The 15,846-nt window shown below is 37.6% G+C and overlaps 2 protein-coding genes across 3 annotated transcripts; one reads left to right on the forward strand and one right to left on the reverse strand.

Moving 5' to 3' along the window:
• The first annotated feature begins 990 nt into the window (after positions 1-990).
• LOC140799697 (uncharacterized) lies at positions 991-9,144 on the forward strand. Of its 2 annotated transcripts, XM_073154133.1 has the most exons (8): positions 991-1,223; positions 1,501-1,638; positions 1,704-1,805; positions 3,131-3,262; positions 3,377-3,481; positions 5,325-5,468; positions 7,092-7,251; positions 7,650-9,144. In XM_073154133.1, the coding sequence occupies exons 1-8, from the start codon at positions 1,137-1,139 to the stop codon at positions 8,447-8,449; spliced, it is 1,668 nt and encodes a 555-aa protein (XP_073010234.1). In that variant the 5' UTR covers positions 991-1,136; the 3' UTR covers positions 8,450-9,144. The 2 variants fall into 2 exon arrangements, with proteins under 2 accessions (XP_073010234.1, XP_073010244.1); XM_073154143.1 differs by lacking the exons at positions 1,501-1,638; positions 1,704-1,805 and having other exon boundaries at positions 1,115-1,223.
• A 194-nt stretch (positions 9,145-9,338) lies between these two features.
• On the reverse strand, positions 9,339-12,955 carry LOC140799709 (catalase isozyme A). Its single transcript, XM_073154153.1, has 8 exons — positions 12,500-12,955; positions 11,648-12,022; positions 11,122-11,547; positions 10,459-10,809; positions 10,270-10,359; positions 10,110-10,177; positions 9,926-10,019; positions 9,339-9,647 (listed from the first exon to the last, which is right to left on the reverse strand). The coding sequence occupies exons 1-8, from the start codon at positions 12,512-12,514 to the stop codon at positions 9,588-9,590; spliced, it is 1,479 nt and encodes a 492-aa protein (XP_073010254.1). The 5' UTR covers positions 12,515-12,955; the 3' UTR covers positions 9,339-9,587.
• Positions 12,956-15,846: the final 2,891 nt, after the last annotated feature.

Raw genomic sequence — 15,846 nt, forward strand, 5'->3', positions numbered from 1 at the left:
GAGGCTATAATATTAACTATAACTTTAAATAATTATTGTTGAAAAAATTATTTGATAGCTTAGCTAGGCCGATAGCTCGATAGTATAATTGGCTTAGAAGAGCAACTCGGCAATGCGACGACTTAGAGCGGGTCTCGGTTGAGTATAGTTCGGTGGCATACATAATTTGAAGCTTAAATTAGACGGCCTATTATATTGGTTAAAGTTTGATGAGTTTATATTCGAGGAGGATTCGTCCTTTGTTTAGACTATATCAAACATTTGGATTCTTGAAAGATAAAAGAAAAAACTATGCTAATTTGTCGCTGGTCAGTGATTTTCTAAACAATGACTCAACAGCAAAGAGAAAACTCTGACGAAAGTCATCTACTCTTTCTTCGGTTCCAAACATAACTAGCCTTGGCCTGAGTAGTTGGCCCGGCCCTTTGGAAGCTTAGGGCTAACCCTAAGTTTAAAACCTTTTACTCTCCTTCATAGCCCATAAATTGGGACAGCTAATATATGCCTAACGTGTGGCCCCAATCATATTTTGTTATCAATATAGGTATGTCCTTAGAAGAAGTTTTGTGTGGGGGGGGGGGGGGCATTGCCCATTGCCTCGCAATTTGCTTCGCCTTGGACTATAACTAATTGTGTTATGATTGGACTCACCTGAGGAGTGACGTGAAGGCTATTGACTATTTGAATGATCTGAAAGGCTCGAAACAAGCAATGTTTTGATGCGGTGAAAACTAATGCAGATCATTACTGTTTGGCTAGCCTTACACATGGCTATAGAGTATTTTGATAGGAGTGGGGTTGAGAAACCAGCAACTAAAGTCCCAGGTTAAGGTTGGAAAGCAGGATTACTCAGCCTGGCTACATCAGAATCAACTTCGATGGGTCTTAGGAGGGGTATAATAGTAACTTTAGGCCTCTCACTCGTTCCAAATGCCACTTACCTTTTTCCCTCCTAGGAAATAAAATAGCCACCGTCCGATATTATCCGCTGCCTTATATCGCGCGAATCGTGATGCATCCAGAACAATTCGCTTCGGCCCAATTACATTGCCGCCCCTTTCTTCCCGACCTCGCAATAGTGGAAGGGGGAGAGTGAGCTGAAGGGGAGGGGGAAGAATCCTTACCACTTCTCGGCTATGTCGCCCGACATGGAGCCGCCGGATTGGCTGCCGGATGGGTGGATCATGGAGGTCAGAAAGGGGAAGAACGGATCCACTTATCGGGTATTCCGATTCGATCACTCTACCTCCAATTTCTTAGAGCGATTTGGCTGCTGGATTGCACGAGAATCTTAGGATTTCTAGGCTTTCCTTCTTCTGTCCGTATTTGTTAACCGTGATCTCTTCTTCCGTCCACTGTAACAATGCAAATATGAATTCCTTTTCCATTTAGGCCCAAAATAGTATGTGCACTTGCAGTCGCTTGTTCTTTATGCTGTGTAATGCTAAGAATCTGTTCGTCAATATGCTTATAGTGATTCGATCCACTTCGGATTTGCAGTATTACACCTGCCCGATATCGGGATACACATTTTGTTCAAAAAGAGAAGTTTTGCACTACCTTAACATTATTAAGGATGATGATGGTGATGATCCTGCATTTCAAATAAACGCATGTTTTAAAGATAATAATCGACAAGTAAGTTATCTTCAATTTTTAATCTATTCTTTTGTTGATCCTGTACTCATTGATGGTGCAATTAGCTTATAGAACCAGCTATAGATTCAATCACATGGTTGCCATCTGGATGGATCTTGGAAGTTAGAGTTGAAACTAGTGGTACAAAAGAAGAGCAAATTTATAAGGTACGAAGCAAGAAAAAAACCAACTGCATGTTTATTTGGTTGTTCATTATGCACCTTTTCAAGTTTCCAGCTTTATCTATAATGTTATCCTACACTTGTCACTTAAATTTAAGCATTGATTTTATGGTACTGTCGCAGATGCCATTACATCCTATTATTACCATAAGGTGAATTCTGGTGTAATTAAATTTGCAAATACTTCATACCTCACTCCAAATTTTGAATCGTAATCCAAAGGCTAGATTAGCCCGTCACAGTTACTTCATACCCTGTACCGGTTTTGATCTCTTTTAAGTTTTAATACTCCATTAAAGGATAGATTGGTCATTTAACAGATATCTTTTAGGGATAGCATCATATCTTCTTCCCTTTATTTTGATATTATATTCAAATTAACGAGAGACAGTTGGAAAAGGCTATCCCCTCTCTCTGCAGAAGTTATAAATCTCCTCTTCTATTAAAATTCAATATCTCCATTTTAATGGCTTCTTAGTGCTGTGAGGAGTTTAAACTCCTGTCTGATCCCATCCAAAAGTGCAGTAAGCGCTCAACTTGTTGAACATATGAGAGAGAAAACTAAGTAAAACAATTAAAATAGATGAGTTTTCTGAATGGGATGAAAGAGATTTCTATTGGATGATAAAATAGTAAGAAGTGAGGAGTATAAACAGAAAGAGATTGCTATCGGATTTGTTACTGTTCTATTATCTAATTGCATGTCTTTCTTCCTGTACCAGTTTGATTAACTGGAAAGCTGGATATGGAAGAAGAGCTCAAATAAATTTATATTCCAAAGAAAATTGTTTATTCTCCATAGGGTTATTCTCTTTTGCACTTCATTATGATTGCCTGCTTTTTCCATTTTGATTGTTTATCTTGTACATATGGGGAACAAATAGGAACCATTTTTTTACATTAATAGGTTCAGATTTTTCTACATGCTTATCTTCTGACTTTGCTTTTACTCAAATCCCAGGAGCACTATCACATTTCATCCAATTGTGTGATCAATCTAAAAATGTTCTTTCACTAGCCTGTATGTCTGGTTCAGGTGGATTATTTAGTAGGGCAATGTGGTGGATTAGCCAAGAATATTAGAAGCAGGTTTGATGGATTACCCAGTTCTAACTTCTAACTAATTATAGAAAAAAGGAAGTTTGACAGTTTAGCAAGTTCAAGAAATAAATACCATCGATTGGTAAACTGGAACATTGAAGATTGAGAGGACAGAAAATTAAAGGAGTATATTCTGTGATATAGAAGAATACTTAATTACTGATGAAAAAATATTTAAGGAAACTCACATACATTTGCATCTATTGTAGTGCTATATCGATCCAGCTACTGGAAGTAGATTCTTTTCCAAGGAAGAAGTACTTTCCTATCTTAAAGAGGGAAAGTTTTCAAGTCCAAAATCTAGTCACGGAAGTAACTATGATGAAGATCCCACCAACAATGTCAGTTGCTTCCACATCTTTCCTTTATTCTCTTATTCAGACATGTATTCACTCATTACTAGCTTTTAATTTTGAGCATGAATATAAGTTTCTGATTATTCATGATATGATTAGGTCCTTGCTCGAATTGAGTACTCTCCAGATGGACTGCCCCATGGCTGGGTTAAAATGTTCAAATTCAGAAGGAACGTATACAAAGGCGGAATCAGAAAAGATCCGGTAGCATTACCCACCAATTTAGTCTCCTTTTTACTAATAAATCAGCTGTTTTCTTAATTTGTGGAGCATTTTATAAGATGTTTACATATTCTGCATAACATTTTATTTGAATTTACAGATTCTAATTTGAGAGTGCACAGTGCTTTTTGCTGGAGACATCAAGACATAATTACACATGTATTTATCTGTTTTATTGCTAATGTAATTTGGTAGCTGTAAAGGTTTTGATACAATACTTTAGTCCTTAAAAGTTAAAATCTCCTTTATGGTTACTCTGTCAGGATGTAACCAGCTTTGCGGAGTAGTATCTTCTATAGAGGTTGGCAACCACTGTTAGAAGTTGACAAAGAGTAGTTTCCGAAAAGCCAAATGAAGCTGACACTGGAACAAAGAATTAAGCATTTGAATTAGTCCAGATCTAACAATTTTATGTCAAGCCGTTTAGGAAGTTGACTAGCAGGACATTTATAGATCTTGCTTCCTATGTATTTTCAATAAAAAAAAACATGACATTAAATCCATTAGACATTGTAATAGCTATTTATTAATTTATAATAAACCATCAATAAATTTTCTCTTTTATTTTGACCAATTGTTGGACAACATAAATAATTGTCGTTCATTCTTAGCCCCATGTGAACATATATGTCTGATACCATTTACTTCCAGAATTTCACTATTTACCCTCCTTCCAATCTTCCTGTCCAATTCATAAGCTAATATCTTCTTCTGGATTTCCCATAGAGTTAGGTGACTATCCTTGATTTCATCATTGAATCCTTTCCCCAACCTATGGAATGGCTGGAAGGTTGAGAAAGCTTCTAAATGAAGTGGCATATAAATCCTTAGGAATGGGTGCTATCCCGACCAAAAAAAAGAGTCAGGCAAAAGAAGCCATAATCTTGAGGATCAATCAATAAATAGACTTATATCTGCTGTTGCAACTTTTGTCATGCAACCAAGAAGTTGTCCTTCCAAACTTCCGCAAGATATTGTTAAAAGGCATAATATACAATATCGGTATGTTATCTAACAATTTAAGCATTTGGATCAATAAATTATTTAATATAGTGTCAGAGCTAGTTTTTCTAGAGATCATGATTTCAAACCTCATTAGCGTATTTTTATTCTCAATTTTCTGTATTGTGGTTTGGCTGGCTGCACATCTTGTTGACTTCCTATCTACATGCGGCTACGTAAGGGGATGTGTAAAAGGCATGCTATATATTGTTGGTCCATTACTTAACATGTTAAGTCGTTTGGTCAATGGGTTACCTAACCTAGATAAAGGAGAAAGATAACTTTTGGTTTAAGAATTATCTTCATCTTTGACAAAGAATAAGCCACAGCCAAAGTAAATAAATAAGTCACCCATAGTACTGTATAAAAAGGTAATAGTTTTTCTTTTCGATATGGACATTAGAAACTTAGATAACTCTTTTTAGTCACAGTATAACTCTTCTCCCACTGCAGTCTAAGTAGACTGATACAACACAAATGTTCCTTAGCTGAACTTAGCTGAACTTAGGATACTAAGCTATGAGACATTTTAACCTTATTTCCTGCTAGGTACTGGCATAGTGCCATGATAATTAGCATTTCTATTTTACTGTGAACATTGTCTAAAGATGAAATCAGAAGGTTAATTTTACTTCACTCTCTTCTTCCACAATTTTTCTTTAGCCACTATTAGAATTAATAACAATCTGATTTCCAATTGGTTAGTAAAAAGTTCCTTATTTTTTACAACTTGTAGTATTGTCTTATTTTTCTACTTATTCCTTTCTTTACGTATTGTTTTATTTGCATTTTATTAATTAACAGTAAATGATTTAAATTGCAGTACTATATTGATCCAGCCGGTGAATTTGTATTTCGGACCTTGAAAGATGTCACTATCTTTCTTGAATCTGGGGAAATTAGTAAACATGCAACTAAACTAACAAAAGGTTTCCTTGGGATATACTCTCTCAAAATGGACTCTTCTGTAAGTCTACAAATTTGGTCGTTTAACTTCTTGTTTCATTTCTCCTTGCCTTGTTTGGTTCTTTCTTTCTAGGAGTTTTGTAACTCTTAAAACCTATTTGTTTTGTATACAGCATAATTTGCAGCAGCGTATTTTATCTTATTATTTGTTATCTAAGCACTGGAAAGGGAGAAACCCTGTACACATGCCCAGAATCAGAACTGTTAATCCCAAAGAACAACACAGTCAGTGTGACAATGATACTTGAATGTGTAGGAAGCTTATCTTTACAAACTATGCACCTAAACCAGTGTGGCGATGCTGCTTTCTTTTTAGTATTACCTGGAGATTACAATTATGAAAAGCTTGTCTTGCATTGGAATATGTGGATAAAAACTCGACATGTAGAACTGAAAGTTATATCTAGATTGTCATTTGTTATCTTATTGTGCAATATATTCAGCCATGATTCTCATAAACAAGGAAGACATGCTCTCTTCTACTCTATACTGTCACTCAAATCTTTATCAGAATCTTTGTCAAGAAACATTGTTGTCTTGCAGTCTTTATTTTCTGTTTGTTATAGAATGTTAAAGCTTGAATACTTATATTATGATTATTGATGGTACTACCATAATCTTTTCTGTTAGCTTAGGTGCTAGAGAAAGTTGTTATAATAATCTTCCTGATAAGACTCTGTCCAGATTGTTCTGGTTCAAATGTAAAAACTAAAAAAAAAAATGTTGGCATCAAGAAGGTAAAATCCTACACCTATTAACTGCAATATGAAAGTAACTTTCAGGTTGATTTTAATTTAGGTAAGACTAGGATTGTTGTTTTTTCAGAGGTCTAATTTCATTCTATACTTATAGGACCTATTATTTCATATTTAGAATGAATTCACATTAATACGCATGATTGAGCTAGTTTATCTAATATGAATTTTGTTACAATTCAAAATATTACCCTCCACATAATATTGTGAGATAATCAGGTCATAATTGTATGCTAGACTATGAACTATTCTTGTCTGTATTGTTGTGGACTTTGTTTTCACATAACAACGATCCACATGCGGCTCATCTTGAGGCAAGAAGACTTACCCAACCAACTCTCTCGACAACTATATGGTTGATTGGACCTCCTTTTTTTAAGAGAGTGATAACTATCTTCCACAATTGCTTCTCCTAAACTGGCAATTTTGGGATGAACTACTGAACTACATCTTCCAAGAGACATTAAAGAACAAGAAAGAACCTTATGAATAAGTAGAGAAGTACATTGTCATCGTTAATGAGGTGGTTATACAAGCTAGAATTCTTCCATTTTTTTTATGCTTTCCTGTAGAGTTTCCTTTGAAATGTATCACCATGCTACCATGTTTTTGATAATTCATCTGTACTCTATTACTATGTCATTCAATTTTATTACTTTGTATCTTCATCTTGTAGAAACCATGCTCTTCGCTCCCTATAATTAGTTAATAACAAACTATCTATACAATGTTGCCTTAGCTCTGGCAATTCTAGTAATTAATAAAAACGATATTGTACTTATCATATTATTGCTATTATTCCAGTGCCAAAATTTTGTTTCTTTACTACTTCCAAATCTTATTCCTGATGGATGGTTTGCCCACCACAGCCTCCGATTGCAGCAAAAATGCTGAAGTCACCAGTCACTGAAATGAGGCAACACCTTTTGGGGGGACAGGCAGCAAATTCAAATGGACCATTGGTGATAAAGACTGAGGAACTGCATAAAAATCCTCCTATGTCAACTTTGGACCTCACTTCATCTCAGTGTAATTTTCTGACTTCTTCGATTATGATCTAAAGTTGCCTTCTACTATTAAGACATCTGGATCTCCCTCTAGTATCTGTCATAAATGTGATGTTCCTTTAGAGCCTTCTCATCGTTGAGTAGGTAGTTTTTATCCCTCTAGTTTTTATCCAATTGATAGTAGGTAGTTGAAGTTTACCATTTCTTTAGAGCCTTCTCATCGTTGTGTTGTTTTACAATCAACCACGTATTGTTTGAAGAAGGCTTGAATGATCATGATGTGGATGGAGGCTGCTCCAAACTTTAAGTTACATGTATGGTTTCTCATTACAGTCTGCATTCAAGAAAAGGTGCTGGAGGAAAATCTTTTTTGCGTTACAGCCAGTTAGTCCCCTCTAATTTAAGTTGTTTGTATTGCAGGTGAGGAAGGTCCTCTGCCTGTCTGCTCGGCTCCAGATATCAAGCCAGAAGAAGGAAAACCAAAGAAGAAACTAAGGAAGTCAGAACCTTCAACCTGTGGAGATGTTAAGACCAGAAAGGCAAAGAAAAGAACAACCGAAATGTTGGATCCGGCTATCATGGAATCGCCAGAGCTTTCCAAGTACTTCAGGACCAAGGCAACAGATAGACAAAATTGTTCAAAGCAAGAAAAGAAGAGCAAGAAACCAACAGAAGAACCAAGAAATATTCCACTGGATTTGCCAATTAAACTTGAGCATGAAGGAGAGACGGATCTACATGACCAAAAAAATGGGAAACCGTCAATTCCAGAAGGTGAGTTATTGGAAGTAAAGAATGTGAAGGATTCATTAGATGAGAATCCTTTTGAGCAGGAAGGAGAGCCAGATCTACACGACCATGAAAACTGGAAATCATCAATTCCAGAAAGTGAGATATTGGAAGTTGAGAATGTGAAGGACTCATCAGATGAGAATCCAATTGAGCAGGAAGGAGAGCCAGATCTACATGACCAAGAAAATGGGAAACCATCAATTACAGAAGGTGAGTTATTGGAAGTAAAAAATGTGATGGACTCATCAGATGAGAATCCAATTGTAGGGCTTAAAAAGAGTGACAACAAATGTAAAGCTCAGAGCATGAATTCACTTTCTCGGCGGGGATCAAAACGTCTTGCTGGGGTTGGAGCGCCTCCAAGAGATGACTCTTTACGTGGTAGCAATTTTCATGCAGTCATGATGTCAAAGGGAAGAATCAAATAAGGGACTCCTTCCTTCCATGGGTCCCTGAAAGTGAGGGGGTTCAAAAACCAGCTATTGTAGGTGATCAGCAAGCTGAGGCAGGAAAAATAAGAGACTATAAGGTGGAAACTTGGGGGCACTACCACATGCTGATTCATGTTGTGGCCCATGTTTCCAGTTTGCTTTCAGGACCCTTGAAGGTGATATTCCAGAATCTGAATATTGTCTCAGGCTTCAGGAATGTTGTGGCTATCAGTCAAGTTTGCTTTACCAACAGAATGGCACCTCAGAGTGTTGCAGCCAGGCTGACCTATGGCCTACCTATGACGCTGGTGCCACAATAAGAGAGCTTCATATTTTCAAAAGGAAGATGGTGAAGTTCTTTCGAGAATGACATACTGCCAGTGTGGTGTTCCAAGATCAATAACAGCACAGGATAACCAGTATATAATGTAAGATTTCTAAGTTATGAGCTCAAGACCTACCATTATTTGTCCTTAATAATTCTTGCAGGGCGGAGGATCCTCCATTCTCTTGGAGCATTAGCCATGTATTATTACTGATAATCATGTAGGAATCCAAATTCATATGTTGGTAGGCATATGACATTTATGTGTGGTGCCTCTCAGGCTATATGTTTAAGAAATGATAACATTATATGTCATGTTAGATTATTAATCGATTGCCACAGAAGAGATATTCTGGCATAATTCCTAGCTTATTGTGTTGCGTGTGCAAAGAATTGGTTCACCCTTTCATTCTTTTGGACCTTTTTTTTTTGAATTTATTGGTGATATTTTCTAATTTTTATCTTATTGGTGACCTTGAATCTATTGAATTAGTACATGAATCCATTTAATTCGAGAAAGTTGAACTGACTGCTGTCAGAGGAAAGGCACCCACATGATCATTTCATGAGAAAGATATTATTGGTAACATGAAGATGATTCATTACATCCCAAAGCAGGCATCGCTAGATCTCATTTATACATCTATTTATATATATATATCCCAGGCATGGATCATGCAAAGCCATAACATCATGTTTACAAGATAGAGACTAAACTTAGGTGGTCTTATAATGCCAATATAACTGGAGATTATTCGATGTCTGAAACTTGAAACTTAACGCAGCTCAGCACTTAATGTCTGCATCAAATCACATACTTGGTTTGACATTGAGGCGAGTAGCAACCTTCTGACCCAACGACGTATCGCACTGCATCCATAGAAATCGCCATTGATTAATAAGTAATCGATAAGAAAATCAAGCTTGTAAGCTTGTAATCACACCCAAGGTTTTGACAATTTAGAATTAGAGCCCCCTGTTTTCGACTTCTTGTCCAATCACACCCTACTATTAGTGCATCATTTAGATTTCAACTTTCATAATTTCGTTAAACGTTCTGGAGTGGATGGGAAATTTTCCAAGATTGATTCACAAAGATATACAAATTAAAGGAAGCTCAAACGAAGAGAGAAAGCCATTAGGCCAACCTGAGTAAGATATGAGACCCAGATGCTGCGGAGTTCATGGCTGACCTTGGGGTGGCTCAACGCTTCCACCCATCGCCGGATGAAACGCTCTTGCCTGCGAAGAAGAGCAGGTAAAACATTGGTAGTTCTTTGGTAATGCAATTTTATCTCAACTGGAAATTCTCAGCAGCATTTAATCATATACCTGTCGGGCGCCCAGGAGCGGTACCGCTCTCCCGGCTGCTTGAAATCATTCTGCTTGTGAATCGTAATCTACATGATCCAAACAACACAGAATTAGAAGGAAAAAAAAAGGATGCATATTGTGAATCAAAATACATTTCACAAGGGCCTTTTGCGCTCGCCTTCTCGCGCCGGCCGGTCACCGGCCGTGTCGGAATCGGGAATCGCTGCGCGTGTCGAAGCGTATCGTGCCTCGATGGGAAGTAATCCACCTAATAACAAGTGAACACCGAGGTTAATTAACTTGTCGTGGAATAAAACTCCATCTAAGAAACAAAAGAGTTACAATAAAATCGAATCAGTAGTAGTACCTCCTCGTTCCTCTGCACGACGTTCATGAGTCCGTCGTAGTGGTTGTTGTGGAACGCGCATTTCGGCGCGTTGACCGGCAGCGACAAGTAGTTGGGGCCGAGGCGGTAGCGCTGGGTGTCGGCGTAGGCGAAGACCCTGCACTGCAGCATCTTGTCGTCGGAGTAGTAGATGCCAGGGACGACCAACCCCGGCCCGAAGGCAAGCTGCTCGTTCTCCGCGAAGAAGTTGTCAACGTTCCGGTTTAGGACCAGCCGTCCGACCGGCTGGAGAGGGAGGAGGTCCTCCGGCCATGTCTTGGTGTCGTCGAGCGGGTCGAAGTCGAAGCGGTCTTCTTGGTCAGGATCAATGACCTGCGTACTTCCAAATTTTGAAGATTAGTAAGTAGATTTCTTGTTAAACATTTCGGTAATTTGCACGTAACACCCCACATTTTAGTAATATTGTGATTAATATATCGTCTTTAATCTATTTGTAATCTAAAACCCTATTATAACAACTCTAGAATGATTTTCGTTTTTTTTAATAATTCAATAGCCGGTATTTTGATTAGGCCTACTAGTTTCGAATGAAATTATAAAAATATCCTTAAAAATATAATGTTGTAGAAAAAAGGAGGGTCTTTTAGAGATCTAATTAAGATGGCGGGGCGAGTTACTACTAACCTGCACGAAGAGCTTCCACTCGGGGTAATTCCCGGCGGCGATGGACTCATAAAGGTCCTGCGTCGCATGGCTGTGGTTATTCCCTCCGACGACCACCGCCTCCTCCTCGAGCAAACACTGGACGCCGCAGGTGGGCTTCCAGTGGAACTTCACGTACTGCGCCTTGCCGTCCTTGTTGATGAAGGTGTAGGTGTTCACCCCGAACCCCTCCATGTGGCGGTAGTCGGTCGGCACGCCGACGTCGTCGAAGAGGAAGAAGAAGGTGTGGAGGCTCTCCGGGTGGTGAGACAGGAAGTCGAACACCCTCCAGTACTCCTGGATGTGGGACTTCGGGTTGGGCTTGAACGCATGAATCACGTCCGGGAATTTGATGCCGTCTCGGATGAAGAAGACTGGGAAGTTGTTGCCAAGTAGATCCCAGTTGCCCTATTTATATAGATATAAATTGTACAATGATCTCGTTACTCACAAACACTAATATGCAAGCAACTTAATTATTAGGTGTTTCTAGCTCGATCGTACGTACCTCTCTAGTGTAGAACTTGACGGCGAAGCCGCGGGGGTCGCGGATGGTCTCGGGGCTCCCGCGCTCGTGGATGACGGTGGAGAAGCGGACGATGACCGGAGTCTGGACGCCGGGAGCCCGGAGGAAGTCGGCGCAGGTGAGATTAGTGACGTCATGGGTGCACTCAAAGAAGCCCTTAGCGCTGGCTCCCCTGGCATGGACCACGCGCTCCGGGATCCTCTCCCGGGCAAAGTGCGCGATCTTCTCGATCAAATGGTAGTCCTCAAGAAGGATAGGCCCTCTGGGTCCCACGGTAAGGGCTTCGTTGTCGTTCCACACCGGCGCGCCGGCGTTGGTGGTCGTGTAGGAGGTGTCGAACGCACTTGAGGGACGGAACTGCCCAAAAATAAAATAAAAATGCAACCCGGAAATATATTAATTAATAATTTAATTATGAATTGAGTACTCGATGCAGGAATACCCTGCAACCTCATGCTGCAGAGAATCCCGATCACGAGGCCAACCTTGCACATGACACTCTATACTACACTGCCGGTGAGATGTCACCTCGAACAACTTTAGTACTTTTGTTGCCTAATCACTTTATTTTTCTTTACCCAAAGTATTGGAATAAAAATTAAAAAAAGAGAGAGAAAAAAGAAAAAAAAAACATTACATGGATGATGGATCTATCTATAAAAATATTGGCTTTTTACACTTATATCAAACAATTGCTTGAAAATTGAGAATACTTATTTAAATTAAACTAGAAAATGTTTGTTCTTAGATGATATCAAACTGGAAAAACAAGCTCTAAATTAATATTTTTAAGTCGAATGATTTAAATTCCTCATGGAAGCTGGATATCCATACCTTGTAAGGATCCATGGCAGCCTTCTCTCTAGAGTCTAGATCTCTCCCAGTTTAATTGCTTCTCTTTGTTTCCTCAATGCTTGTTATATAATGGAAGAGTTAGGTTACGGTCACCCCCCCGGTCTCCTTTGCACCCACGGCATCACAGCCAGTGGCTGTGCTTACTGTAGGTAGAGAGTGAGATCACAACCAGACAAACCAACCTAATGGAGGAGGAGAGAAAAGTTTTACCCAGAAAGGTTGTCTCAGATTATTTAGTGCAAGTTAATTAAGCTTAATGTATAAGTTTAAATATGTGGGGTTGGTAAGATGAGGCTCCATAGAGATGGGAATGGTTTGGTGAAGGAAGTGTAATGTTACAACTTAGAAGAGGTTTTTTTTTTCCTCCTTTTTGAGTTCCACTTGGTGGCTCTCTGTGATCTCTGTGATCTTTAGATTGTTTGGGAGCTTGATTACAACTGTTAGATTTTTTGTTCAGAATCATTATCTTATGTTAGTACAGTAGAGTAGTACTAACATGAAGTTGCTATATCCATTTCTATAGTGCAGATTAATGTTTGTACTTTTTAGTGAGTTACAACTTGTTATCATATCTCTATCTTATGTTAGCAAGTGTAATCAGTTTGAACAAAGATTACTTCACCCAGTAAACTTTCTTGTTCTAATCACTAAGTTATCTTAAACTTTTTCTAAGAATAAAATATTTATTTAATAAAATTAAGGTCACAAGTTATTTTGTCGCCTATGTTAATAATATTTGTAGTTGCAATCCCATTGCATAGAGAAACAAAATTTTAAAGACTATTATGATATTATCATCAAGCTATTTACTGATAAATACGAATAGATATTTCCAGTCCTTGAATAATCTTTACTGGAAGGAAAGAGATAGCTGAGAAGGCCAAGCATTATCCTTGACAAATCTTTGACTAGAAACTCTATCTGACGTAGGAATGGCCTCTTATTCCATTAACCCAATCCACATATCTATAAAGATATCATATTATATCACTCTACATTGAGTCAGAATACAGATATTTTATGTGCGATTCACCTAGCTGCAAAAAAGAACAAACAAAAAATTTAGGATTTCAAATTACCTGCAACTCCCCCAAGAATGATGGAAACTATGAGCTAGTTATGATGGTAGGAGAGATCCAGCTCATGAAGGCCACCAGCACAATTTGTTTATTAAGATTGAAGGCAATAAAAAAAATAGAATCTTGGGCAAAATATAATTCAAAATGTATCTATGAACTTTCATTTGTCTCAATCTATAAATAGTTTCTTGACAAATATACATTCTAATATAAAATATGTCCATTCTTTCACTACTACATTCTAGATATTAAAAACTAATATTCAAAAAGAAAAAGAAAAAAGAAAGAATACAAAAGGATAGAACATCAACATTTTAATATTTTTGACATCAAAAATACCTTCACCGCAGATTAAAACTCAGCAGTATTTTCCATTATAATTATGGAGTTTATATTCGCCGACAAATTCGACACGAATAGTGCCCAGTGCCCACCTTGTCTACTAACGCATAAGTCTTTTGCCTTGTTATCAGATTCACTTGCACTTATTACCTTAAGATAGCATTCTGAAACGAGATCTAGATTGAGTAATTCACAGACATGGACCATCTTGTAGCAGTGCCAGTACTGTTGCATATTGATGTCATGTGAGCACCAACATATTTAGTTGAGATATCACAATTGTTTGGCCCATAAGCATGGGCATCCACATTTATTCCAACACTATCCCTTCTGTTTTTGAACAAATTAAATAGTCCTCCCTCAAATTTTCTCTTTACTCAAATGGATCATCCCAAACTTAATCAAAGAGGGTTTGTTTTATTATAGTTGTCAATAAAATACTGATAAATTAACAAATAAAACGTCAATCTTATCAGCAATTTATATATATATAACACTTAACTTATCTAAGAAATCTAATAGATTCAACTAAGTTGTCGATCTTAGTTTTTTTTTTCACAAAATGCTGGTTAGATCAGCATCTTATAGAAAAAGGCATTGAACTTGTTAGCATATTTTTTTTATAGATAAAACTGATAATTATATACTCTTTTTGGTATTAAATTTGAGGAGCAATTTGTTTTGAAAAAAAAAATTTAGAAAAAGGCTGTCTCTTTACTTTAAAAGTTTTTTTTGGCTCCATCAAACTATAACCAGTTTATAAATCTTAATGTATCTTGATTTGTAAACAGTAGAAATGCATTGTGTGAAACATAATGTTTTGAAAAAAATTTTAAAGTGAAACTAGTTTTTTTAATTATTTATGAGCCCGAAGGCTAAATATAGGCTGAACAAACGGCCAACTATTCTTAGATACAGAGGCACTTAGGTCCTACCGAGTTTTTAGCTGTCTAATCTAGGCTTCAAGCCATATGCATCACCGAATAATTGCTCCGAATCAAACGTTGTCGAGATTTACTCCAAGCTGCTCCGATATCGAGCTGTTCATCCAAGCTAATCACGTTGCCAAGCAATCAACCAAATTGAGCCAAGTCACCAAACTACCAAATATTTAGGGTTAAAGTCAAACTCATGACCTCTTTGATCATATGATACCTACCAACTCTACTATAGTTATCGATAATGCTCTCACAATGAAACATATGTGTGGGGGTGGGGGACTCTGCTACATCCAAGCCGGTACGACAGAAACAGTAGCCATAAAGATCACTAAGGAAGAAATTCTTACATCAAGAGTTAAAATCTTCTTTAAAACTTTTCTTTTTCACTTCTACTAAGTTTTACTCTCTCTTTGTTCTTAAGTAATAAAAAAAGGATAGCAGCAATTATTGTGGATTAATGGTCCTTCCAATAATAGCACTGCCACTTAGGCCTTAGCTCTAGATGTGAATTGATTATTATACAGAACAAAAGGGAAAATTATTTTTGTTTTGGGGCCGTGAACAGAAGCAAGTAGTGACAGATGATGACTGGTCTTACCAAAAGAAAACAGCAACATAGTGCAGGTTGGTGTCACAGATCTCTTTTATCCTTCTTCTTCTTCTTCTTAATGCTATTGGTCAGGCTGGATTGGATTTGATGTTATGCCTTATCCGTTGGAAAACCTATCAAAGAGTATTCCACATAGCATCTTTACATTTCTTGCTTCAATCTCTTCTTCTTCTTCTTATAATCCTCTACAGTAACTCCCTCCTTAATTTCCTTTAACACACTAATGGAAAATAATACTTCCATTAGTGCAGCAGCAGCTAAGAAGGGAAAAAAAAAGATTTAATAAGTTGGTGAGTGATGAGATTGATTGAAGAGAGAGTTAGTTTAATTTTCTCGTTGAGATATCATGTGATT

This window comes from Typha latifolia, chromosome 1 (assembly GCF_019914945.1).
Source record: "Typha latifolia isolate L0001 chromosome 1, TyphaL0001v2, whole genome shotgun sequence".
NCBI classification, from domain to species: Eukaryota; Viridiplantae; Streptophyta; class Magnoliopsida; order Poales; family Typhaceae; genus Typha; species Typha latifolia.